The sequence below is a fragment of the Falco cherrug genome, chromosome 4 (assembly GCF_023634085.1).
Source record: "Falco cherrug isolate bFalChe1 chromosome 4, bFalChe1.pri, whole genome shotgun sequence".
Classification (NCBI taxonomy): domain Eukaryota; kingdom Metazoa; phylum Chordata; class Aves; order Falconiformes; family Falconidae; genus Falco; species Falco cherrug.
Window position 1 is genome coordinate 54,028,010 of NC_073700.1, and position 24,875 is coordinate 54,052,884.

The 24,875-nt window shown below is 51.9% G+C and overlaps 2 protein-coding genes across 2 annotated transcripts in view; both read left to right on the forward strand.

The window, feature by feature from the left end:
* CCDC13 (coiled-coil domain containing 13) overlaps positions 1-5,570 on the forward strand; it is a 36,134-nt gene extending 30,564 nt beyond the window's left edge. Inside the window, exons 16-17 of the mRNA XM_055709958.1 lie at positions 427-541; positions 1,081-5,570. Coding sequence (XP_055565933.1) covers positions 427-541; positions 1,081-1,240 — 275 coding nt within the window. The 3' untranslated portion in view covers positions 1,241-5,570. The remainder of the gene's footprint in view (positions 1-426; positions 542-1,080) is intronic.
* A 2,230-nt stretch (positions 5,571-7,800) lies between these two features.
* On the forward strand, positions 7,801-23,980 carry HHATL (hedgehog acyltransferase like). Its single transcript, XM_055708814.1, has 12 exons — positions 7,801-7,991; positions 9,645-9,791; positions 10,322-10,389; positions 10,768-10,881; positions 11,042-11,236; positions 12,081-12,290; positions 16,013-16,184; positions 17,880-18,024; positions 18,414-18,449; positions 19,248-19,449; positions 20,848-20,989; positions 22,252-23,980. The coding sequence occupies exons 2-12, from the start codon at positions 9,686-9,688 to the stop codon at positions 22,371-22,373; spliced, it is 1,512 nt and encodes a 503-aa protein (XP_055564789.1). The 5' UTR covers positions 7,801-7,991; positions 9,645-9,685; the 3' UTR covers positions 22,374-23,980.
* The last annotated feature ends 895 nt before the right edge of the window (positions 23,981-24,875 follow it).

The following is a 24,875-nucleotide window of genomic DNA, read 5'->3' on the forward strand; positions in this document are numbered from 1 at the left end:
GTGCTTTACAAAAGCTGTTTCAGTGTGTGCCACATGCAATTTTTATCACAGGCATTTAGGAAGCAACAGCTGTCATAATCTTAAGTGAAACACAACGACAAGATAAACATCAAAATAATCCTTTTCAACTGTTCCTATTAGTTTGCCCACTTAAATATTTTGGATTAATTTTTTTCTTCTCTAAATAGGAAGGCACACATATTACTGCATTTAGCCCTGAAATGCAAACTCATCATGTTTTCATTTTGCTGAAAAGAGGATAAATAAAAGTCTGTCTTATATATTTACAGAATTTTCATGGATAAACAGAGAACTTAACAGATTCCTTAGTGTTTATTCACTGTTTGCTGAGATTTACTCAGTGTGCTACCAAGTGAAAATTGGTGTTTGATTTACTAAAATGCCATTTTGTGATTAAATCTGCAGGCCAGCCTGTGAGTCACTCAAGACTCACCGTGAATGCGAGTGATAGACAGGAGCTCTCTGTAGCCCAGCTTTCTAAGTTGCCTCTAGAATCGCAGGTCGAGGAGCTGCGCACAAGGTATGGTTTCCCTTTCTCCATGCTGTGTTACTCGCAATAGCTAAGAGTTGTTGCTGTCCTTTTTGCAGTGATGTTACCTGCATCTGCTTCTCAGAAGATAAAACCTAGTGAACTCTGTAGAAATCCCAGATCCTCTGGACTGAACTTGTCTATGTCATTCTTAGAGAAATTTCCTAATAATTATACAGATACCCAGAAATGTTAAACTAATGCAGACATTAAGCAACACAACGTAGATGCAAGGAAGACACCTTTTTTTTTTTTCTTTTTCTTCCCTTATGCATTGATTGCAAGCTTGTTAATGAAAATAAAATTATAATCTTTAACAAAAGAGATCTGAAAAGTACTTTGGTCATCTAATACTCTTTTCTGTCTCAAAGATAGAAGGAACAAGTGTTAAGTCTGCTCTTTCTTACACCTGTCATAAAATTACCAGAGAGCATGTGTTTCAGCATTTTCTTCCCGAGAGCTGAAGCACTGTTCTAATTTGCTTTGAAGCCTCACAGCTCACATGAAAGTTTTCTTTTGTTTCCTTGTAGGCTTGTGATCCAGCAGGATGAGAATGAAGCGCTGAAGGCTGCTTTGGAGACTACTGTGAGAAAGAAAGAGGAAGATTTTAAACTGTATCAAGACACAATGGATCAAGTGAAGGATATCTTTTTACAGGCCATTCAGCAGCAGAAACAAGAGGAGAGTTAAACGAGATATTCAGAGTCCTTGGGCTGCCAAGCAGGGAGAAAGCCCAGGCTTTGTGCCCATGAATTGAAATGCAGTGGCAGTGTAGTTCTGCAGCCTCAGATCATGTCATTTCTTTAGCATTTCCAGAAGAGATTGAGAGATGGAGGCAAATACAAAAAGAGTGAAGGTTTTGCATGTCAGCAAATTCTGTCTGTAAGAGTTAGCAGCTGGCTCTGAGATTGCACATGCTGTACGTTGGTGCAATTTAGGAAGCTGCAATTCTGCAGTGTGATTTTGGGCAAAACCTCCCTGGTTTCAACAGTTTTCCTCAAGAGGGTTTGATATTCAATATGCTGCTGCCTTTATGAGCTCTTGAAGGAATTTTCTATACAGAAGTTATGCCGGCCCTCTTCCAGAGCCATGCCAGGAACAAGCAGAGTTCTGTTTTTATCAGCACACTGATACCTGTCTGTCTCAGGCTTTCTGTAGTACTTAAGTGCGGAGGGGGAGGATTAGCCTGGCCTGTGAATAGCTGCAAGTGAACTTTGGGTGGGCTCCACTCACCATTCCAACCAATGTTTCTTTGCTCGAACATATTGGCAGCAAAGTTTTCTGCAACTCAGTGGAGTTTCCACTGAAAAGGTAGACTGTGCAGATTACCCCTGCTGTCTGTCAGATCTACCTTAAATCTGGCTCGTTCTATATGAAATTCACCATCCAGGTTACGAAATCCCTCTTTGTGGTTCTCTGCATTCATCTGTCAGGCAGGTCTTGTTCTCCCTAGGAAGAAACGCTAACAAAATGCAGGCAGATCCTCACTGCAGTAGTGGTGGGACTTTCAGAGATGCTGAAAACCCTTGCATCTCTGTCCTCCTCTCTTGCAGCATGGTGAGAACATCAAGCGCAAGCTAATAAGGCATTGACATGCAGTCTGCCAGCAGAGAGCTAGCCTTGGGGATTACAAGCAAGCGGAGAGCTAGTCATTTTTGTATAGTGCCACTTTGTTTCTTAGTTGAAAGTCTTGAAAGCCCTTCCTTTTCTGCTTGGCTTTGTCAGCCTCTTTTTGCGTGTGAAGTTTGTTAGACTTTAACCCCAGCCACTACCAGCACAAAGTGGGTTTGTGGACAGGCAAACCGCTGCTCCCTTCCCCGGCACGGGGATTGCATCCTGACACCACTTGCGCTGGGATAAGGTGGAGTGAAAAAGAGAGCAGAACAGGAGTTACTCCAGATTTGGTGAGGGTGGTGTTATCCCCATCTTTTTTTCCTGTTTAGGTTCAGGCCTGTCTGTCTCTTCAAACAGTTCACAGAGTTGCTGATGGAGGAGGTCACGGAGCTTAGAGTAAGCTCAGCACCTGAGAGTTAACCCTCCCTGTACTTACGAGCCCTGCTCCGCTCCTTTGGCACTGGCCTATAGCCCAGCAAAGCCATCAGGTGTCTTGCAAAAAGTGGGACCAAAATGGTTCACTGCCATATTCCTCCTTCTTTCCCTGCTGGTAGCATCAGAGGAAAAGGCATCTTGCAACCCACCATTCTTTCTTCCTGCCAACCTGAGGAATCGTAAATCCTGGATCGAGAGACAGACACAGTCTCACCCAAGTGAGCTGTGGTTTGTTGCTGTTCAGCTCCATCCCGATGATTACGTCACATGGGGTAGAGCAAGCAGACCAAAGAGAAGAAACCCGCCCACCTCTGATGGATACTTTAAGGACCAGCAGTAGTGAGCGGATCCCCTTGAAAAGCTGCCTGAGCTGTGGCAGAGCTGAGGAGGTTTTGTTACGCAGTGGCTGCTAAATTCAGGCTGGTAGCTTGGAGCTGGAGATTCTGATTTCGCTTACACAGAAGTGTGAATCAATAATATTTTCACGTAGGTATGGGAGAGGCAACCTGCTGTCCTTTCTAATACACGGTCAGCGTATACACCACCTGTCCTGCACTGAAGCAGTGACGATCGTACCACTCTCCAGCAAAGCAGCTATGAATCAACCCATGAAACAGATTAAGAAACGGGGAGTGCTATATGTTACAGAACACATATGGCTCACTAGCACATGGTGCAAACCTCAAGTGCTGCAACACTAATTTCTTTAAACATATGCTTGTTTGGGGTCGTACAGAAGCATTTTCTCTGTCTCTTTTTTTTTTTTTTTTTTTTTTTCCCTGCACAAACACACAGAGAGAACCACTGGACACCTTGACAAAGAAGGAACTAAGACACTAAGTTTCTTTAGAGAGCGCATACCTGTAAGTAACTTTCTCGTGGAAATGTGTGATCTGCCTCCTGTCACAGAGTAGTGGGGGCATCTGAACACAGGCCAAGTTGTCCAAGTCTAATCAGTGTTCACCTTAGTTTTGAAATAAATTCCCTCTCCACTTCCACAGAGACCTGCCTTTGAATTCTCTCCATTCTGACTCTTGCAGCAACTTCCCAGTTTTCAATGTATGAGAATGATTGTCTTGCAGTGCATTTCATTTTGTTGCTGAATGTAAGAAACAAACCTAGTTCAGCTGGCTGCAGCAGCCCTGTGTACCTCAACCCATCCCTCTGAGAACAAAACTGATGAAAATACTTTTCCCACTGCCTGTGAGAACCCATAGCGCTGGTCCTGTGTCATAGAACCTCCCCAGCACGCCTGATATGCTTTTTGAGCTCTGTTGGTTTTTTGGGGACGTGGCTGGGCTTGATCTGAAACCTCCTCAGCCCCTTGTTTTCTTTGGAAGTTTGGCCCCATGGATAATTTCCAGCCTGTTAAAATCCCGTGCTTCCATTCTCATTTGAATTTCTCTGGCTTCAGTTTGCAGCCAGTCATTGTTATATCTTTCTTTGCTAGATAAAACCGGTGTGAGTACCCAGCATTTCCTCACTGGGACAGCCGTCATCCAGTGCAAAGTCATGTCACAGCTGCTTTTTGATAAGCTGGGAGTTTTTTCAGTCTCTCGTAGCTAATAGTGGTGACAATGCTCAGCAGTGCTGGCACTGGCTAGTGGCTACAGTTAAGCTGTGAAGAACAGTGTCAGGTTAATTTTGCTGCGAGTATTTGAGGCAACAGACACTCCTTGGTAGGATTTGGCCAGATTTTGCCTAACGTATGCTAAGAATATGAGTCCTCCAAACACCTAGGCTGAGCCAAAGGTTGTCTGCTACCCTGGAGCTGGGCAGAGCACTTCCATGACGCAGCCATAAAGTGCCTGATGGATGTATCCGATTTTAAAAGTACAGCTGAGCCACTGGGAATAAATGACCTTTAATGAATTGTCATCGTTTTCCTTTTGGGCTGTTGAGTGGTGTCTACCTGCAAAGAGCAGGCATTGCAAGAGCACAGCTTTCCAAACTGGCCGTAATGTGAATTAAGTTGCATTAGTGGGGTTAAATATAGACAGTATCACCACAGCTGAGCGCTCCCCACCCTGAGCTCTGCTCGGCCAAGGATCAGCCAGCAGATCAAATCCGATCCCACTGTAACAGCTCCAATTTAGAGCTGTGGCCTGGGGCTGCGGGTGGCTCATGCCCTCCCTGAGGCTCCAAAGCAGGACAGAGGTGCGAGGAGGAAACAGATTTCTGTCCTTCACCGTGGGTGAAATGGGGAGGAAGCTGGTGGCAAAGCGGAACCAAGTTGGAAATTGCCAGCAGCTGCTACTGCCCTGCAAGCTGTGGGGCCCTCGCCCCATACATGACAAAAGGAACCAGGTTCAGCTTTAAATGGAAAAACACTCCAGCAGAGCCCCCGTGCTCTAAATTAAGCCACGACTGAGCCAAGAGGGGTATTGGGTTTCCCCCCTCATCCTCTCCCCTCCCAGCCCAGCTCGGGAGCCAGCAGCTCCCGCGGGACAGGGTGGCCTCACTCCACAAATGCCACCTCAATCCCCGCGCATCTCCACTTACAGCTCCCAACCGTGTCTGCAGGCGGGGGGTGAAGTCCTGGGCTTTCCAGCGGCTCCTTTGTCAGCACGGATCCGTGGGACACAGCATGGCAGTGAGGGGGGGGTCATTCCACCGTGGCGTTGACCTAATCGGGGCATTTTTTTCAGGAACGGGGAGAGATCAGGAGGAGAGGAGCTGAAGTCAGTGGGCTTTGAGATGATGCTGGGTTGTCCCTGTCAGGTGGTGGGAGCCTTCTTTAGAGTCCTTCCCCAGGGCAGCAGGAGGCCTTGGGACCTTTGATGGGGTTGGTGCATGCCATGGGGGACAGGCAGAGCCATTCTGGGGGTGCTGAGAGGGGTGCAGGGGGTGACCTTGGATGGATCAATGGATGGATGGGGCACACATCCTCTCCTGAGCAGCCATGCTAGCAAGGAGGTGCATTCTGCAGTCCTGATGGTGCTGGCATGTTCCCAGTGACACATTTGTGTGGAGAACCTGATGGAGCAAGCAAAGGCAACATAAACCATCCCATATGGGTTATTATAAGCCTCTCCCCTTCCCATTCACCCCATGAAGAGCAGCAGGGGGACAGCAGCACAAGGCAGGAGCAAGGAGAAGGCTCCTTTGGTGTCCCCATCAAACATTCCCAGTTTCTGCTGTGTCTCGCTGGGACAGAGCCAAGCACTTCTCCTTGAACCCCACCACCTTCCCGGCTCACTTTCTGGGACACTAAAGAGGGGCCTGGCCTCTGGTCGTGTGCCACGACTTCCAGCAACCCATCAAATGTTTGAAAAAACTATCATTTAAATCCGCTCGAAGCCATAAACAGCCCTTCATCATAAAGCAGCAGCACCGGGGCAATAAAACACAGAGACGTCCCCTGTGCTGAGGAAGGCACAGTGGTCACATTAAAAATAAATCTTATTATATTAGAAATCAAGAGCAAGGGATTTTTTCTAATTTTTTTTAATAATATCTATAAATTAAAGCTAAATGATTTTTATCACCACAGTTCCCAGAGCCTCATGAAAAACCACTGCCCAGCCCTCCACCTATGTTGCACTTTAAATCCAGCAAGATCACAAATTATTCGAGCTTTAAAAAAAGAAAGAAAATAAAAATCTGTCACCGGGCCAAAGTTCTCTGGATGCCAAAGGCCATGGAGAGCAGCACAACAGGGCCATAACCCTCCTGCCCTCCAGGATCCACACCCTGCCCCCACCCCCCAGCATCCTTCGTATCCCTGATAGAGATATCTCCATCCCCTTGAGCTCTGTGGGCACACAGCGGGGTCCGCTGTGTCTCTAACCCAGCAGACACTCAGAAAGAAGGATTTTAGGGCTCGTTTTGGTTTTCACATGGAGAATGATGGGAGGTGAGCAGGTCTGGGAACCAGGGAGGGTGACAGGGACCTGTTGGTCCCTTGGTGCCCTCCTATAACCATTCCACCACTGCAGGGACCCGATGTCTGTCCGCACCCATGGGCGGGGGGACAAACACGATTTTCCCTCCTGCTGAGGCTCCTTGACTTATGGCCATGGCTGGCCATAAACCCCTGCCCTCCACAGGCGTGCGGAGCATGACAAATTGTTTCACTGTGCTTATCTGCACGGATCTCTTAATTACTTCTCCTCCAAGCACCCAGTCAATTATGCCAGGGTCTGAAGGGCCCAAGTCCCTGGGCAGGGACTGAGCTGCAGCAGCAGGACCAGGACACGCTGGGGCTGTGGGGCATCCGAGGGGCAGGCAGCGAGTCCTGCCCCGGCTGCTGCAAATTAAAGGGGCTCACAAGGTGCTGAAAGCATCGGCCACTCAGCCATCGCCGAGGCTCCCTATGAGAGCCTTGCTCTCCACACACCAAGTGAAACGTGCGGCTAAAAAGCCTTTTTTGCTTGTGGCCAGTGCAACAGCAAAGCTGGGCTGACCTGCTGGGTGCCCATCCTGGAGATCTTCCCTCTGCAGCCCAAAACGTGACTTGTCTCACCCCAGAGCAGGCAACCCACAGAGGTATTTATAAAATCCAGAGTCATCTGCCTTGTTTCTCTCCCTGACCCTCCAGGCAGCCAGGAGATGCTCGGGGACATCGCAGCGTGAGCTCTCCCCAAATCCCATTGGGGTTTGGTAGAAAGAGCTTGCCACCAGCCCTGAAGACAAGCCCGATGCTCGGCTGACTTGTTCCTGGCCGACCTGTATTTGCCCACCCTGAGGCTACAATCAGCCCCTTCCTTATGCCCCATTTTGCTTGCAGATGCCAAAAGCGGACAAGGAGACCCCAAAACTGGTTTGTAGAGATGCTGCAACCCCCAAGCCCCGCACTGATGTAAATGCTGCCCCAACCGGGGAGCAATTACACCTTTTGGCCCCGTGCCTCAGTTTCCCCATGCAATGATAGCTGCCTCCCCTCTGGCACAAGGTGATGGAGGTTACCCCATCCCTTGCAGGGCTCAAAGAGGGGGACCAGAACACCCCTGGGGAAGGAGCCGGTCCCCGCCTGGGGGTCCTGTGGCCCCGGTGCTCCTGTGAGTAGCCCTGGGCCTTGCTCCCTGGCCCCGGGGTGAGCTTTGGCAGCCAGCACGGGTCTTCTCCAGCAGCTGCCGTGACAGACAGCTCCTGAACCAGCCCCCCTCTGCAGTGCTGCTCTAAAATAAAAATACCTCCCGCCTGCTCCGCTCCACTCCCAGCCAAACTTCCTCCAGGGGCAAGGTGGGGGGACGGCAGCCCAAAAATACACCCGGCCGCCCCCCCTAAGCCGGGCTGAGAGATGCTGTAAGGCAACCCCCCGGCTCCCAAGACCCTCCGTTGCTCCCCCCAAACACACACCCGTCCCCCCCACCCTGCCGCCCCCCGTTGCGGAGCCGGACGCTGGATCCCCGCACCCCACCCGCCTCCACCCACGGCCCCAGGGCTCAAGGTCAGTAGCGGGGAGCGATGCGGGGCTGGGGGGGGGCGGGGGGGGCGGCACGCCGGGCTGTCGGGGGTGGTGACACGCTGCTTTCCGCAGCTCCAAGGTTTTTTGTCACCTCTGCCTGCTCCCAGCCCCGGCCGGGGGTCGGGGAGACGCGCGGGGATAAGGATGCTGCTGCCCCGCGGAGGCTCGGAGCGACGGGGGGGCTGTGCTGGGGACACCCGCCAATGCACCTGACTCGGCAGCCCGGCGGCCATCAGGAGTTTAAACCGCCAGAGGGGTCCCCCCCACCAGCACCCCGCGCCCACCGGGGGCCGTTAACCGCCTCCCGCCCGGCTTAATTGCGGAGCGGCTTTGCCCCCCAAAACAAAACAAAAACAAAACCCACCACAAACAACAAACCCCAAACCAAAGCCTTGAAACGCGTGGAAAAGAGAGAGAGGGAGAGAAAGAAAGCCTTTAAAAGCCACCTCCGTGAGCGGCGCCCCGCCGCAGCGGGACCGCAGGGCGGGGGCTCCCACCCGCAGCGGCCCCGCTCGGGGGAGCGGCCGCGGGGCGACCCCCGCAGCTAGGGGGGGGGGGGGGGGTGGGTAGCAGCCCCGGGCAGCGCCTTCCCCGCGGAAAAAGCCTTTTCCCCAGCTCGGGGGGCGGTGGGGTCACCCCCCAGCGCTGCTAACGACCCCCCGAGCTCTTATTAAAAATAATTTTAAAAGCTGACACCAGCCCCGCGGGGAAAACTCTGCCTGCAGGTGCGAGAGCAGCGGCCGGGCGGCCTCTTGCCGCTGCCTAAATCAGAGTTTTGCTCCTTATGCCCTTCCCACCCCCTCCCCGCCGCCGCAGCCCCCCCCCCCCCCCCCCCCGCGGGGAGTGTTCGCGAGTGGGTGGCAGCGCCGGGGGAGGGGGCTGCCCCCCCCGGCCCCGAACTGCGCCTTTACCCGCTGCCGGCCGAGCTGCAGGGCTCGGGGAGGGCTGGAGGCACGTCGCGCCGGGGTTAATTAGCCTTAGCAGGAGTAATTAGCCCAGGGCTAATTGAAGGGATGGGTGTCGGCATCCCCCGAGCCCTGCAGATGTTGCTGGGCGGAGCGGGGGGGGGGGGGGGCTCCAGCGTGCTTGCGGGGTCCCAAGGCTGGGAGTCCCCCCGGAGCTGGAGGCTGGGCAAAGCCCCAGCAAGAAGGTGAACGGCAGCCCAGCGCAGGGCAGTGGGGGTGTCCCACCCCACCCCATCCCATCCAGCACGGGCATCTTCGTGCTGTCCTGGACCCCCTCTGAAGATCCAATTAGCAATTAGTGGGGATATCAGAGATAAGCTGGAGGAACCTCATCTTGGGCAGCTGGCACCCCAGAGCATCTCTGAGTGTTGGGATGGATGCAGCTATCTGGGAAGTCGATCAGGAACACCTGGCTGAGCTGCTCCCAGATCCCGGCTCCTCGGTGAGGTTTGCAGCAGGGCTCAGAAGCAGGCTCTTTCCCTGCACCCAAGTTGTATCCCAGGGTTCAGCCTCAGGTGTCACCACCTTCTCCATCTCTTCAGCCACTGGCCTTCAAGGAAGCCCACAAAGCAGAGCTGCTGAGGACCTGCAGAAATGTCAGGTGCTCGAGGGGTAGGAGGGCAGGCGAACTCTCACCCCAGGTTTTCTTCCCTGTCCTTCCCTTTCCCAGGTCTGGATCCCCTGCACTGGCCAGGGCGGTAACCTGCTGCCATGGGGGTTAAAACAATGCTCCCCAGCTATGAACTGGGGTTTTATGCCCTTGCCGTGACATGTGCTGTGGTGTACAGCGGCAGCGGGATCTTCGAAGCATCCAGAGGTAACGCTCCCCACCGCATCCCCTGGGGGGGAGGATAGTTGGAAGGTGGCTGCTTTTACAGGCGTCAACACCAGCAGCAGATCCCTGGCTTTAATTTTTGCAGAGGGACAGCTTGGGAATCCTTTGTGAGGTTCAAAAAGGATTTTTACCTTTTTGCCCCCTTGCTCCCATTTCCATGGCTCAGGGCAAGAAGCTGCGGCACGTCACAGCTCTCCAGCCAGCACCCAAAATGGGCAACCACCCTACCTACCCAGGGCTGGCTCCTAACTTTTTTTTGTCTGGAAGCCCCCCAAAATAAAAATTTCATGGAATCAACCCAAGGTCCCTGGGATGTGCACTGCAAAAAGGCTTTGCTGGAAATTATTGCAGAAACAGGTGAGGTTCCTGACTCTTATAGTTGTCCGTGGGACTTAGGTGTGTCTGAGCCCTGATGGTTCATCATCGCGGTGAGGAAGGCTCCCTGCCTTGCTGAAACCCGGGCTCCATTTCCCAGAGCTGTCTCTCTCCCGGTAACTCTGGTTCTCTTGCAGACAGCATGAACAGAAAGGCCTTTCGGGAAGGCATAAAGCCGGGCTGGCACTACTTCGGCAGGAAGATGGTAAGCAAAGGAAGGACTCGGTCTTTTCTAGCTACTGGCAATGTGGTCGGTGCTGACCGCTGGAGAAGCAGAGCTGGTTTTTCTGCTGCTGATGCACTTTTGCGAAGTCCATATGACTTGTATTTTTCTCCCTAAAGAGCTAGTCGGGAAAATACCAGCCCTGCAGTGCTGTGTATGCTCTGCTTTGTGTGCACAGAGACAAGCAACTGCTGCACATCTCTCCTGGGGTTTTTATAACCCAGCTAAAGTGCTCAGGAGCCCTTGGGGGGAAAATGGGAAGAAAAGGCTTTGAAAGTTGTGTGGTTTCCCCTCCAGATGGGTGTAGGGGCAGGGGAGTGCGGGCTGGGGACAGTAAGGCACCCGGTGCTGCTCCCACAGGACATGGCTGATTTCGAGTGGGTGATGTGGTTCACCTCGTTCAGGAACGCCATCATCTTTGCCCTCTCAGGACATGTCCTCTTCGGCAAGATCTGCTCCATGACGGTGCCACAGGTGAGCAAGGGATGTGGTGGGAGGGATTTGAAAGCACCTCAGGGTGACCTGGGATGTGTAGAGGGGGCTTGAGGGATGTTCTAGGATGTGGGGATGTTCTAGGATAGGGGGAGCAGGGTTGGGGCTCTCACCAAGCTGACCACAGCATCTCTTCTCACAGCACCGGGCTGTGGTGTACATGCTGTACGGGGTCTTGGCCGTGCTGGGCAGCATGGGGCTCGTCTACCTGATGATCATCCTCTCCCACTGCCTTGTCCTTTACTCCGTTGCGCTGGCCAAGCAGAAGTGGCTCTGCTATGTGGCCGGGCTTTGCTGTCTCGCCTCCTTCAAGGTGGAGCCATTCAGCTCGTGGCAGGTAGGTGCTGTCTCAGGCCATCTGTCTACCTCATTTCCAGCCCACTTGTGTCTGTCTCCTTGGGTTTGTCCCCAGGGAGGGCTCCTGGGGCACCCCCAAACCCTGGCTACGGCAGAGTTCCCACAGGGTTTGAGAGGGAGGGGACTGTTGTGCCACTGAGCTTGGGAATAATCCCACTGGGACTATGTTGTGTTTTGGTGGCTTCCTGATGGGACAGAGCTCAGGACATGTGAGTCCTTCTTGCTGGTCAGACAACAGCAGCTTGTCAGCCAGGCAAGGTGTGTCCCTGCCCTGTGCCTCAGTTTCCCCATCTTTATCACGTTGGTGGGATGGGTTCAGCAATGGCCACGTCTGTCTCTCAGGTCTCTGCCCAGTTCTGTTTCTCTCACTGGCGGGTGGAGAGAAGCCCAGCGGGGACCTTATAAAGCTATTTGGTCCCTCTGAAGGACAGTGCTGCCTCTCCCTGCCTGCTGCTTACCTCCTCAGATGCCACTCTCCACCGTGCTTGTGCTGGCTTTTCTTCACTCCCTGAGGAGGGTTATGTCCCTGTGACAGGGTGACATTCCCCCCACAGACCGAAGCCTGAGTGGCCCACAGCTGCTGGGTGAGGATGTGGCCAAGAGGATCTACCGCTTCCCAGCTCCTCCAGGATGCAGCCGTCAGCTGGGAAATTGAGTCCCAGATTTCCCTTTCCAACAGCAAGGCTCATTAGCTCCAGGCACAATTGGTTTCAGAGCATAATTAGAGGCTTTGCCTGCTGCCCCAGGAGTGATGTCCTCTACAAATTGAGGGAGCACAGAAGTGACACTGTGTTTGTGGTGGTAACTCTTCATTTCTCATCCAGGGCGGGTTTGTAACGGGAGCTTTTGATCTTCAAGATGTCCTCTTCTATGGAGGAAGCTGCTTCACCATCATGCGCTGCATGAGCTTTGCACTTGAGAACTCTGAGAGGAAAGAGGGCATCTACTCCATCTTCGACCTCCTCAAGTACAACTTCTACCTCCCATTCTTCTTCTTCGGGCCTGTCATGACATTTGACCAGTTCCATGCCCAGGTGAGTGCTTCTGAGGCTGGGCTGGAGGAGGACCTCTCCCTGCTTTTATTTCCTTGGGTTTGATGCCTACAAAACACCACCTTTTGCCACAGTGAAGGTGCAAATGGTTGTAGAGCTTTTCATGGTCACCTAGAGTCTGTGGCCATAGTCTGGCCTGTGCAATGATGCTGGGACTTTTGTGGGGAGGGGCATAAGCTGCTGGGGTTTTGGCCATTTCGACTGATCAGTTCAGAAGGGAAGATGTTGCTGTTGTGCAAGCATCACACTGCGATGAGGCGGGGAGTGTTCAGCTCATGTCCTTGGTCGCTGGACCACCTGCAGTGCTCGGCCCCTCAGTTTCCCTGTGCTGTCACCCCAGTGCCTCCATGACACCCCACTCTGCAGTGCCAGGAGGCCAAGGTGCGAGCCAGCCATGTGGTGCCCATCTGTGGGACCTCCATGTGCTGGTGTCTGTGGCAGCAAGGGCAGTCTCACATTTCCATCCAGCTGGTTTGCCCAAGGAGCATGACTTTCCAGGGATGGTCTGTGCATCTTAAGATGAAGTTATTTCTCCAGAAATAAGTAAGATCAGATGGAAGGCTGTGTTTCAGCAGCCAAGGGCTTCCTCTGTTCTCCATAAAATACTCTGGTGCCCCAAGTCTTTGCCTGTATCGCACACAACCGAGGGAGCTGTTTGAAGAGCAGACTCCAAGCAGCACTGGAAATCATCAGCAGAAGCCTGGGCTGGGGCCAGCCAACCTCTGGGGCTGTTTCACAGCCAACGATCAAGAAAACCAGCAGTGCTCTCTCCCTCCTCACTCTTCCCATCTCAACATCCTTTTACACCAATGGTCAGCCTTGGCCATCAACACGAACTGGTACTGCTTGCTAAAGGAGGGACCTCTTGCCCAGCCAGCAATGGTGCTGGGAAGGATTGCCACCACCCCTCTGCTTCCTTCTAAAGAGCAGCTGCACTGAATTTTGGGACCCCAATTGACATCTGGGTGCAAAAGCATTTTGGAAAAACATTTGTGAATTCAGAAGAAAAACCAGCCCAGAGCAGGGAAGCACAGCTAGAGCCTCCCTGGTGAGGAGGAGACCAAAGACTCGCCCATTCCAGCACCTTGTCTTCAATGTTGGGCTGGTAGTAGTTGCCTAAGAAAGGGTCTGCACTGGTCTTCTTTCCCCCAGCAAGCAGGATGAGCCCCAGTCCGAGTCCTACTCCTCACTGGTTTGTTCACCTGGGGAGCTGACAACCTTGTGCTGCATGTTGAAAGGAGCAACATCCCTTGGGTCCTGCCAGATCTATTTGAAAGGGCTTTTAGAGCTTTTGACCCTGAAGATCATAAGGTCAGCTCTGGTGTCCCCCATAAGGGATGCTTGTGGTGCGGAGTCTACCAGTAGCTCAATTTCAGCAGACACGCATCAAGGATGGCCAGGCTGCTGGTGAGGCTCTTCTCGCCAGGCTGCTGGAAGAAATGTTTAATCCTAAGACTTCATCTTTCCAGTAGTGTCTTATCTGTTGGGCTGAAGCCCAGGCAAGCATGGTTCCAGCAGCCCCAGCATCCAAGCCCCTCTGTGGAGGGTACAGTGCCCTGGGGTGGCCTCCTCACCCCATGTTCTTCTTAGTTCCCCGGGTTCCATCAGTCTTTCCTACAAAATGGGCAGCCCTGACTTCTCCTACCACCACAGCCAGGTATCTGGAAATCAGGGTGTTAAACTCCTTGTTTCTCCAGCGCCTGAACTCTCACCACTCTTGCAAGGCTTGATCTGGAGGGGTCTTCTTCCCTGCTCTTTGCACAGCACCACACCAGGATGTCTATAGCCACTTCGTGAGCAGTTCCCCCTTCTGCTGCTTAAAACCCTCACCCCAAAGGCACAGGAGCAAGTCGCCGACCCCTTTCCCATGCCCTGGCCAGGGGTCCTGTCTTGGCCTGGCCACCACTGCCATCTCCTGGCTAGATGCCCCCCTGCACTGCTGGAGCTGCAGCTAATTGCAGAGATGAATTCCTAATTGCCCAACAGCAGTTATGAGGGCAGGCAGATGGAGTCCCTTCCCCAGGGTGGGCTGTGTGGCCCAGTTAAGGAATAGGCATATGTCTCTGGCTCCTACTGGTGCTACGTTCTGGTGGAACTCTGGCATCCCCCATGTATGATGGGAACTCATCCGTATCGGGGCTTGGCCAGCCCCATTTGAGCTGAAAATCCTCTCCCTTGCTAGGATCAAGGGAATAAACTCACTTCTGTAGGGCTGGAAGTGTGCGGGACACAGCCCTGATCCAAGGGGCTGGTGGCAGAGTGCTGCACATGAGGATAGATATGAGGACAAGAGGAAACGGCCTCAGGTTGCCTCAGGGGTGGTTTGGGTTGGGTATTAGGAAAAGATTCTTCACTGAAAGGGTGGTCAAGTGCTGGAACAGGCTGCCCGGGATGATGGTGGAGTCACCATCCCTGGGGGTATTTAAAAGACTTGTAGATGTGGCACTTAGGGACATGGTTTAGCAGTGGGCTTGGCAGCGTTAGGTTTACAGTTGGATTCGATGATTTTAAAAGCCTTTTCCAACCTAAATGATTCTATGAAAACGGGGCTCTGTGTTCTCCCACACATCTCGATGCCACAGCCTGTCCTCCCTCGGCTTCTCATCTATCTCAGGCTCCAGTGGCCTCTTAAAGCACTTGGCATATAACAGACACATAAAAATCTGGCAAAGGCTTTAATTCTCAGGAATCATCTGGATTTGATGATGGGGCTGGTGCGGCAGCCTGTGGATTATGCTGGGAAAGCTCCCACCTCTCGCAGGGAATAAAGGGAAAGTAATAAACATAAGAGGATTTTGAATACAGCAGCAATTTTTACGGCGAAGCAGGGAAGCGAGGACATCAGCCTGTCCAGTGTAATCCTGAAGGCTTGCTCCGGCGATGTTTATGTTGTAACAGCCAGAGACATGACAGCTCCTGGAGGCAAAGCTCAGCCCCTGTTTGTACAAGACACAGCAGAGACGAAATCCCCATCGATCAGGTCCCAGCTGACTCAGGACGGCCCCCGGAGCAGCTTTCCCTCTCATTTACAACAGGTGTCTGCAGCAGAAGCTCCAGGGACCATCCGTCCTCCTCCGCTTCCTCCCAAATGACCCTGGCCAAATATATGCATATGGCCCTGGCAGAGCTGTCAGGTGGGATCCCAGCCCTGCTCCCAGCCTCTCCCCACAGGCTGTGGTATCCCATTGATATGGGTATGGGCATTTGCTCCCCCTAAGTGACCTGCGCAAGGGGCCACCTGTAAGCAAAGCTGACTTTCTGAACATGTCCCTGCAGAAAGAGCATAAAGCCCAGCTCCCTGGTTGGTATGGTTGTCACCCTACCCAGAGCCCCTTTGGTACAGCCAGACTTGTCACTGCTGTGTCACACCATGTGCCTGCTCTGCTGGAAACGCCAGTGATGGGAACAGCCTTCGCTAGGAGGGTGATGCAGGGGGCACCTTGCTGCCCTGCTCAGCACTGAGGCGGGGGTGTTGGAGTGATGCTGTGGGTGGGACATGTCCTGCTCCTTGTGGATGTGTTCACCTGAGCTAATTCCTTGGGTCTTCCTTAATCAATGGAGACTTGGGCCATGTAGTCCGTGATGTGATTTCTAGAGGAGACCGTTGAGTCTCCATTTGGACCTTGACCGTTTCACCAGATGGAGGAATATGTTGCCCATCCTGTCTCTCAGCTCAGCCCTTTCACGGTTTGCCATCCTGACAGGTGAGCACCCAAGAGTTAAGACGCAAAGATGATGAGTTGAAGAACATCCGGGTCCATGCTCTCCTCCATGTGGGGGCCATCATTGCCGTGGACATCTTCTTCCATTTCTTCTACATCCTCACCCTCCCTTCTGACCTGAAGTTCACAAACCGCCTCTCGGACTGGTCCTTGGGTGAGTGGCCATGCTCGGACACGTTCATACCTGTACTTAGCTTCAGGGCAGTGGTGAGTGATTCACAGCTCCATCCGTCCTCACTGAGAGGCTTTACCAACACTTGTGTTGGACAGGTTTGAGTAAAGCCGCTCTTTGTGTTGACAGTGCACAGAGCTGGGGTTGGGCAGCCCTGGAAAGCAGATGTGTTGGTCTGACATTCTCACAGGGTTCCAGTGTAAATTGTTTAGCTCGGGGTTTAAGAGGCTGAGCACCAAGCCATTCCCATTGCCTTTGCCTGGACTGGAAGGGAGCTCAGCACCTCCAAAAAAATCAGCCCCATGCTGTTGCAACAGGCACATCTGGGATCTCAGATGCCTTCACAGGCACGTGGCCACCCATTATGGATGTTTGTAAGCCAGTGAAATGGCCCCAGGGCGTAGGTTGTACAGGGAGCAGCTCAGGGCAGTTGGAGCTGCTGCCTTCAGCTGCCTAATGGAGGGCTGTAGAGAAGGTGAACTCCTCTTGGAGGCTGGCAGGGAAGAAGCAGGACACAGCAAACAAGGTGCAGCAAGGCAACGTCTGGTTGCATGTAAGGAATTTTCTTCATAGAGTGGTCAAATATTGGAATAGGGGCCCAGAGGGATTATAGATTCTCCAAAAATAGACATATTCAACATCTAAATGGTCCAGAGCAACCTGATCTCCATTTGAAGTTGACTGTTCTCTGAGCAGGACTGGACTTAGGTACCTCCAGAGGCCAAACTCACAGGATGAGTAATGGTAGCAGTGCTGGCAGCTGGATGGAGGATTTCAGCTGGCAAATACATGTCTGATGGCAGCATTTGAGATACCATAGGGCATCTGATGGTCACACAGACAGAGGAGAAGCAGGGGGTGGAGAAGCCCCTTCTCTCTCTAGAGTGGCAGCTGGTGGCCAGGAGAAAATCTGAATGCAGCTAGAATGTCACTAGCGTTGATTTAGGGTGTCCTAAGAGACCTGGGTGGACTGACCAAGCGTATGTGTTACTCCAGAGGGAGCTGAGCTCCTCTGCAGGCTCTGCTGACTGTATTGACCACATCTGCCTGATCCATGGTGGAGCTTAGGCACTGCACGCATCGAGGCACTGTGTGGTCCTTAATCTGTGAGCCAAGTCCCACAAAGATGGGGGCATTTTAGCTTCTGTTTACACAGGAATTTGAAATTTTTAGTGTTTGTTCCTGAAGGGTTTGTCTTCCAATGTCATGCATCTCTCCAAGTCAAAGGTTCTGGTCCTGGCTCTGCTGTAGCATCCATGTCCTATCTATGGTCACAAGAAGCTGGAGTGGGGGGCGTTTTGATGGAGGTGTCGATAAAACCTCAGGGCTCAGAGTTGAGAACTGTGATGAGTTCATCATAGTTTAACAAACCTTAGAGGGAAGGAACGATCTAGTACTGGAAGAAATGAGATCTGTATGACTTTCTTGGGCTACCAAAACCAATAAACAGCTTGCTCCCAAATACCCCAGGAAGGTATTGTCCTCTTGTTCAAGTTTTTTAAAAAGCTACTTAGTTTTAGAAGCTTTTCTCATCCAAGGCAACATTAGACTGTCCTCTTGATGCTATGTTTCTTGCAATAGACTGTATGCTCCCATGGGATATGATGTCCCCTGCAGTCGTGGAGGTGATATGTTCCATGTTCCTCTCCACCCATTTGACTCCCATTTTTGCTCCAGCTGGCCTGGCCTACTGCAATTTGGTGTACGACTGGGTGAAAGCTGCTGTCATGTTTGGGGTCACCAACACCATTGCCAGACTGGACCACTTGGACCCACCCCAGCCCCCCAAATGCATCACCATGCTCTACGTCTTCGCAGAAACGTGAGTACCCCACGTGCACCAACAAAGAGAGACAGCATGTTTGACTTGAACAAAATGTGCGTGGGGGGGAGGACGTCTGGGCTGTGCTGCTGAGCAGCTAGCCTATGAGTTGGAGACTACATTGAGGAGTCTACGCTGAACCCATGGTCTGGACATGCCCATAGCCCAGGGAAATATTCTTGGGCAGGAAGCAATAGATAAGGAGGGAGGTTACAACCATATCGGTAGTGGGACCTGTTGAATGAAGGAGCGTGGAGTTCTGTGAACTTCAAGAAAGATTCAAGATGTACCTTGCCAGGGGACTGGGAGCCTCCTCCGGGTGACCGCTGCATGGAAGGATGTCGTTAACACTGTGTGTTTTAACCTGCTTTTTATCATCTGCATTTTAGGCATTTTGACAGAGGGATTAATGACTGGCTGTGCAAGTAAGTGTCAACCAGCTGTCTCTAGTCTGGTTCAGGGTCTTCTGTTCCTTCACATAGAAAAGAAGCGTTAAATGCTGTTTCTCCCAGAGCTGAGGTGTCCTCTCTTCTGGGCGAATCCCACCATGGCTTGAAGTCATATTTGGTCTGTTTATCCCTAAGACCATTCAATTTATCACCACAAAGTGCAACAGCCCCACCCGCCCCCAGCTGGGAACGAGAGAGCCCTGTCCCAGAAACCCCTCCAGGTTTGGTGGGTTTAGCACTCCCTCAAGGGAGGAAGAGTCAGGTTCATGTGCCACCAGCAGGAAAGGGGAACTGAGCCCAGGTCTGCCATAACTGGGATAACTGAGGTGGCCTGGATAACTCCGGGTGGCCTATGCTCCATCTACATCTCCCCAGCCCTTCAGCTCTCTTCAGCGGTGACTACAGACCGGCAAACCTGTACTGAAGGTGGTGGCCGCTCTGTGGTGAAATCCTGTGCACCAGCAAGCCTGAGAGAGCCTGCAGCTCTACAGGTCCCCATGTTTTATCCACCCTTTACCTGCAATAGGGGGAAAGGAGGGTATTTGGTCCTTACAGAGCTGTAGGTTTGTGAGGAACACAAGCCACCAGCAGATGGACTGCAGCAAAAATCAGTTTATTGATGGAACATGTCAGCCAAAATATCCTTCCATTCTCACTGGGGTGCTCTAGATTGACCCATCTGTGAGGAGCTTGTGGTGGGTGAAGGTGGGATAAGGGACTCCAGAGGGGTCCCCTTGACTACCGGGAGCACCGACCACTTTCCTTGGCTGTTAGGTACGTGTATGATCACCTTGGAGAGAACCATGACAACATCATGAAGGAGCTCGTGGCCACCATCGCCACCTTTGCCATCACCACCCTGTGGCTGGGGCCCTGTGAGATCGTTTACATCTGGTCTGTCCTCAACTGCTTTGGCCTCAACTTTGAGCTCTGGGTGCAGAAGTTCTTCCAGCTGGAGCCCTTTGCCAAACTGGAGGTGAGGAGCTGGGCTGCAAGCGGATGGGGAAAGGTCAGTGGATCTGGGACCAAATTCTGGTGCTGGAAAATGTCCATGACTGTAGGGAGCTCAAACTTGTACAAAAAAAAAAGTCAGATCTATTTTCAGCTGAGACCTGACGAGCAACATCCCTGATGTTGCTCCATGTCCAGGTCTCCTGCATGGAGACCTGAAGATCCTTCCTGTGGCCTTCAGCATCCTTGTGATCAGCTACTTGGCTGTGCAAGGGAAGCACAGTCTCGGTGCTTTGTATCCTTTCATTTTATGCACTGTGTTACCCACCCAGAGCAAATTCCCACCTGCCCTGGGATGCTTCATGGGAAGTTTAGGTTGGGTGTGGAGTTTTCAGAGGGTCCAAGAGAACCAGGAATGCATCAAAATACCACAGACGGACACAAAATTTGAGGTCATGGGGAAATGTTTATACATTTCCATATGGAAAGCTTCTTGTTCTGCAAAACATCTTGGCATTCTGAGTAGTTTTAATGTGATTTCTGATTAGGTACTAGAACAAATTGTTCTCCAACCACCCCAAAGCTTAGTGCCTTGTTTGTTTGGGAACAAGGTGCTTCGGGGACATGTCAGAAGATCAACTTAGGAAACTCCCTCCTGGAAACTTTTATGTGTCTTATTTGTTTTGCCTAATCTAAAGTCTGGAGGTCCTAAACTGGTTCAGAAAAGACCTCTTTTGAATAAAAACTTTGGAGAGCAGTCCTCCCAGCCGCTCTCCTCACTGAACCCCTAATCAGATTAGAGCACTTGCAGGCAGTGAAATCTCCTTCCCCGCAGCACCGCAATTCTCAGCACTAAGTGGCCTGGGGATTCGTCGTGCTCTTTGAAGATTGCTATGAACCACTTCCCCGCTCTGCTTGCAGCAGCTGCTCCTGAGGATTATGTGCCACTGACAATTTCACTCTGCTGCTGTCACTAGTTTTCAGCTCCTTTTTATTTTTTTTATATATATATATATTTAATTCCTAAGAAACAATTTCTACCAGGAGCTCGGAATGATTTGCATGTCAGGCTAATAATAATCCTGGTATACAACAGTGTTCATCTGCCTTGAGGAATGGCTTACCCGAGGTGCCAGATCAAGAAAGCAGTACTCAGCCATCACACTTAGCATGAAACCCTGTAGAACATCTTGTCCCTACCCACGGGACCTTGAAACACCAGCCCAGAGTCCCAGCTGCATCAGAGCCCAGCAGCAGAGCAGAAGTTTTACCTGGTCCTTAAGTTTCTTCATCCCGGAGGCACTAAAGGCTTCTCTAATTCTTGCCTGTCCCTCTGGGATCCCAGCTGGAGTTTGGCCGGAGCTGGACACGTTCCCCTTTCCTTACAGCCTCATTTTTCCTCACTCTCTGCTCCCCTTGGCAGGCCAGAATGTCAGCGGCCATGTCTCGGCGCATTAGGGCGGCTTTTGGGGCGGCGAATTTCTGGGCCATTGTCCTCTACAACATCCTAGCTCTCAACAGCCTGGAGTTTGCACTGCTGGTGACCAAGAGACTCGTCCTGACGGGTAAGGTGCTACCAGCCCTCCCCATTGAGGGACCCTTGTCTTGATGGTCGGGGAGGCTGGGGGCTGGGGCTTTCAAGTCCTCCTGGGGTCCGAAGCGGCCCAGCCACTGGCTTGCTGTGTGGCTGCTCCCAGTGTGCTTAATTCTTACGTCAAAGGTGCAAGCAGTTGTTTCTTAGCTCCCAGCCTTCTCGTGTGAGCTCTGGGGTAGGAGTGCCTTCCAGGTGTGCTCGTACAGCTTCTAGCACAGCCTGACGCTGTGGTTTGGATTCCTTGCAGCAACGCAAAGGTCACATTCATCCCAACAAGGGGGGCTGAGTCCCTGGCTGCAGAAAGGTCCCCTTGCTGGCGAAAGGGATTTACTTGTCCTACCTCATCCCCTTTCGCTTTAGCAATTACTCCTGCATCAACCTGAAGGCAACAGGTCCAGATCCTCCCACTACGGTCTGATCTGTACACTTCTAGTCAGTGGGTGGTGTCACTATTTTGAAGCCTTGAGCAGCCCAAGTATAACTAGCCCTCAGGAGCCTGTGTCCTCCACCCTCTCTGGGACGGGGCTGGCATAGGAAATGGATAATGTGACGCTCTGGGCTCAGTGTGCCAGAAGTGCCTGCCCGCTGAGCTAGCTGGCTTTTGCTGGCTGCGTTACGCATTTCAGAGGTCCTGTTTTAGCAGGTACAAAGCTCGTGTCTCCCCTCTGCTGTGGATACCAGATTTGTGATTACAAATGCCGCCAGACCCTTTCTAAGTGGAGGGAGAGCTCCTGGCTCTCAGTCACTTACGTAGGTGACAAAAACATGTTTCCCTGGGTGCACACTGTCTCCACTAGGTACAGGACAAGGCTGGGGTTGATCCTCAGCACCAGTGGAGCCCAAAGCTTCCAGAAGGTCACAGTGCAAAACAACAATGGACATGGGCAGGTTGAATGAGCAGAAAGTCAACCACCAAGTCTGAACTTGGGAAGCAGAAGGAGTTTTGGGGGTAAGAGAGTGCTCAAAGCCACTCTAGCATGTTCCCACATTGGCTGTGGTCCATGATGCCTTGGTGGGCTCAGGCACAGCTTCATCTAAAAATCTGATCTGGGGGATTTCTTTCTTCTCTCAGCGAAGCTGTAGCGCCAGATCCACAATGGAAAATGTGTTGGCCATCATGAACTTGTGGGATCTCCCAAAACCCACCTGAAAGGCAGCCGTGCTGGAGAAGAGTTGGCCTCATTAGGCAAGCAGCCACACCAAGATGACCATGTCTCCCTCCATCTTCTCCAGGTTTCCCTGTCAGCACCTTGTCCATCTGGTTCATCACGTACTGCGGAGTGCAGCTGATCAAAGAGCGTGAGCACATCCTGGCCATCGAGGAGGAGATATGTGACAAAGCAAAGGTGGAGTAGAGGGAGGCATCGACAGGCTTGTCCCAAAGCCTCGTCTCCCTTCCAGCCAGGGCTCTTCAAGCACTCCCGACAATCAGACTGCTGTAGCTCACCCATGTAGAAGTCATCTGGAAGGCGCAGGTCCCCCCTTGCTGCAGGAAAGATTTTCTATAAGCCACAGTGGGCATTCTGCAGGCTCCCCATGTGTGGCAGACTACCGAGGTAGGTTCCTAGGACACTTCTTGAATGCCAGCACGAGCCATACCCATCATCCTTCTGACCCTCTGACATTGTGCAGGCCTAGAGATTTCACTCCCTGCTTCCCGTAACACTTGGTCCCACCAGCACTCAGCTCTCCTGCAGGACCTGTAGCCCATGTTTTCCAGAGGAGACTCTTCAGGTCCCATGGTTGGAGGTTTTAGGGTGGGCCAGACACAGAGCTATGAGAAAGCACCAGCTAATCTCTGAGCCTGCTCTGAGCAGACAACCTCCAGGTCATTTCCAGCCCAAGCATCCCATGTTTTCTTCTCTACAAGAAATGGTCAGCGTCCACTGTCAAGTGTTCAGCATCTATGGTTTGTGCAGTAAGGACTGTGAAACGACTCAGCACAATCTATACCTGCCAAGAGGCTAATAAATAAATAATACAGCCTTTATAGCAAAGGGAAGGGGGAACCACTGAAGGGAAATTATCTCTCCACCACTGTCAACAGTGCAGTGATGGCTGTTACCATCTCTGCAAAACAGGCCCCTTCAGTGTTAGATGTCTTGAAAAAAATGATTTGGTGCCAACATCAGGCATAGTTAATGAAAGTGCAGGAGCCATACCTGCTTCACAGACATGGCACATCACATACAGGTCGCCTGGGGAGCAGGCATGCCAAAGAAACACAGCACATGGCCCACAACTGCTTGGTCCCCAGGCCCCAGCTCAGACCCAAAGGGCCCTGCACTACTGGGTCTGAGACCGATGTGGCCACCACGACCATCCTGCTGTGATACCTCTCCTGGGACTCAAACTAAATCGCACTTGCATTTTTCACATGCCATGGACAAAAAGTTTAAGCTCACATTCCTGCCCCATGGCTGAGGAACAGAAGATGCTGTAGCCAGCCCTGCTCATCTCCATCCATCCCTCCCTTTACTCAACTGTCTTTGGTGCACACAGCCTGAACCCGTGACCATGTGGCTGAATGAGCACATACACAACCAAAGGAGAAAGACCTTCAATGAAGGGCAGTGCCTTGGGGCTGGGTGGTGGAGGGAAAAGCCCATGATAGCCTCCTTGGAGAAGTAGACTTTAGGACGCTGTGTATGAAGTGCATTGAATAAATGTATGTGTGCAAAACACAGTGCCTTGGGGAAAAGGTGGGTTAATAACTGAAAAAATAGCTCTAGCTCTCTTGTACTTTAGAGTAACTTTCAGTGGCCTTACGTGGGAGTTATGTTGGTGTTTCATGAGGGCAGAATCCGGACCACTTTGCAATGTGGGTCAAGATGCCTGATGCTGGGTGTCTTCCAGCTTCCCTGTGGATGAAACAGGATTGGATCCCAGCCAGCTTTCAGCTCTGCCAAAGTAATTTGTGAAGTCCTTGATAAATGTCACTTATTTATGTAGTAAATAAAAGTTGGACATCTATGGTGCCTGCTGCTCCTTATTGTGATGCTGCAGGTGATACCCTGGGCAATGCCCTGCCATCAGAGCTGAGCACAATGATCTGTTTGCAGGTCCTCACCTCCCACCCCTAACAGGGACACAAGACATTGCTGAGTTTAACAGAAACCCATGCCAGTGGCATCACCAGGCTAGATGTTTGGCTGCAGCTCGATTCATATTCGCCGTTATTTTGACTCCACCTTTGTATGGTGAAATATCACAAGCATCCTGCCATCAAGCTGTCACCCATGTAGGTTTTGGGTTAGAAGCCATGTTGGTTTTATTTCTGGGAGCTTGGCTAAAAATGTTGGATGTCAGGGCAGGTATTGTGCCTTGGTGGCATCTCTGGTCACATCCCCAAAACCCTTGCATCTGCTAGGCACATCCCTTCTTAACACAGGTCTGCTGCTGGACCTTCGGTAAATGTTTCTTTGACATTCTCTGTTACTTCAGTTTTACTCTTTACCACCCAAATAGCTATAGCATGGTGTGCTTCCTTCCAGGGTAAAATTCAGCTCTTCTCCATACGGGTGTCCTCACGCAGCTGAAGCCACCTTGAGCCGCCAAGACCAAGGGCTCTGTCTCTGCAGGTGGCTCAGCTCAGCTCCCTGGCTGCCTGGGAGAACAGTCACCACCTCCCGGTGTCGAAGTAGGTGACGCACATGGCAAAGCCCAGTGACTCCGCACTGTCCTCCTGACTTGGATACTCTGGGAGAGAAAATAGCCCATTCACTAAGGATCTAAATTTATCCAGCAGCTGCAGCTGCTGGAGCTGCCAGAAGGAGCTAATCTTAGACATCAGCTGAGCTAGTGATTTGTCAGAGAGAAGAGAGTTCATGGGAGAACTTGGGCTTTAGCCCCCTTTG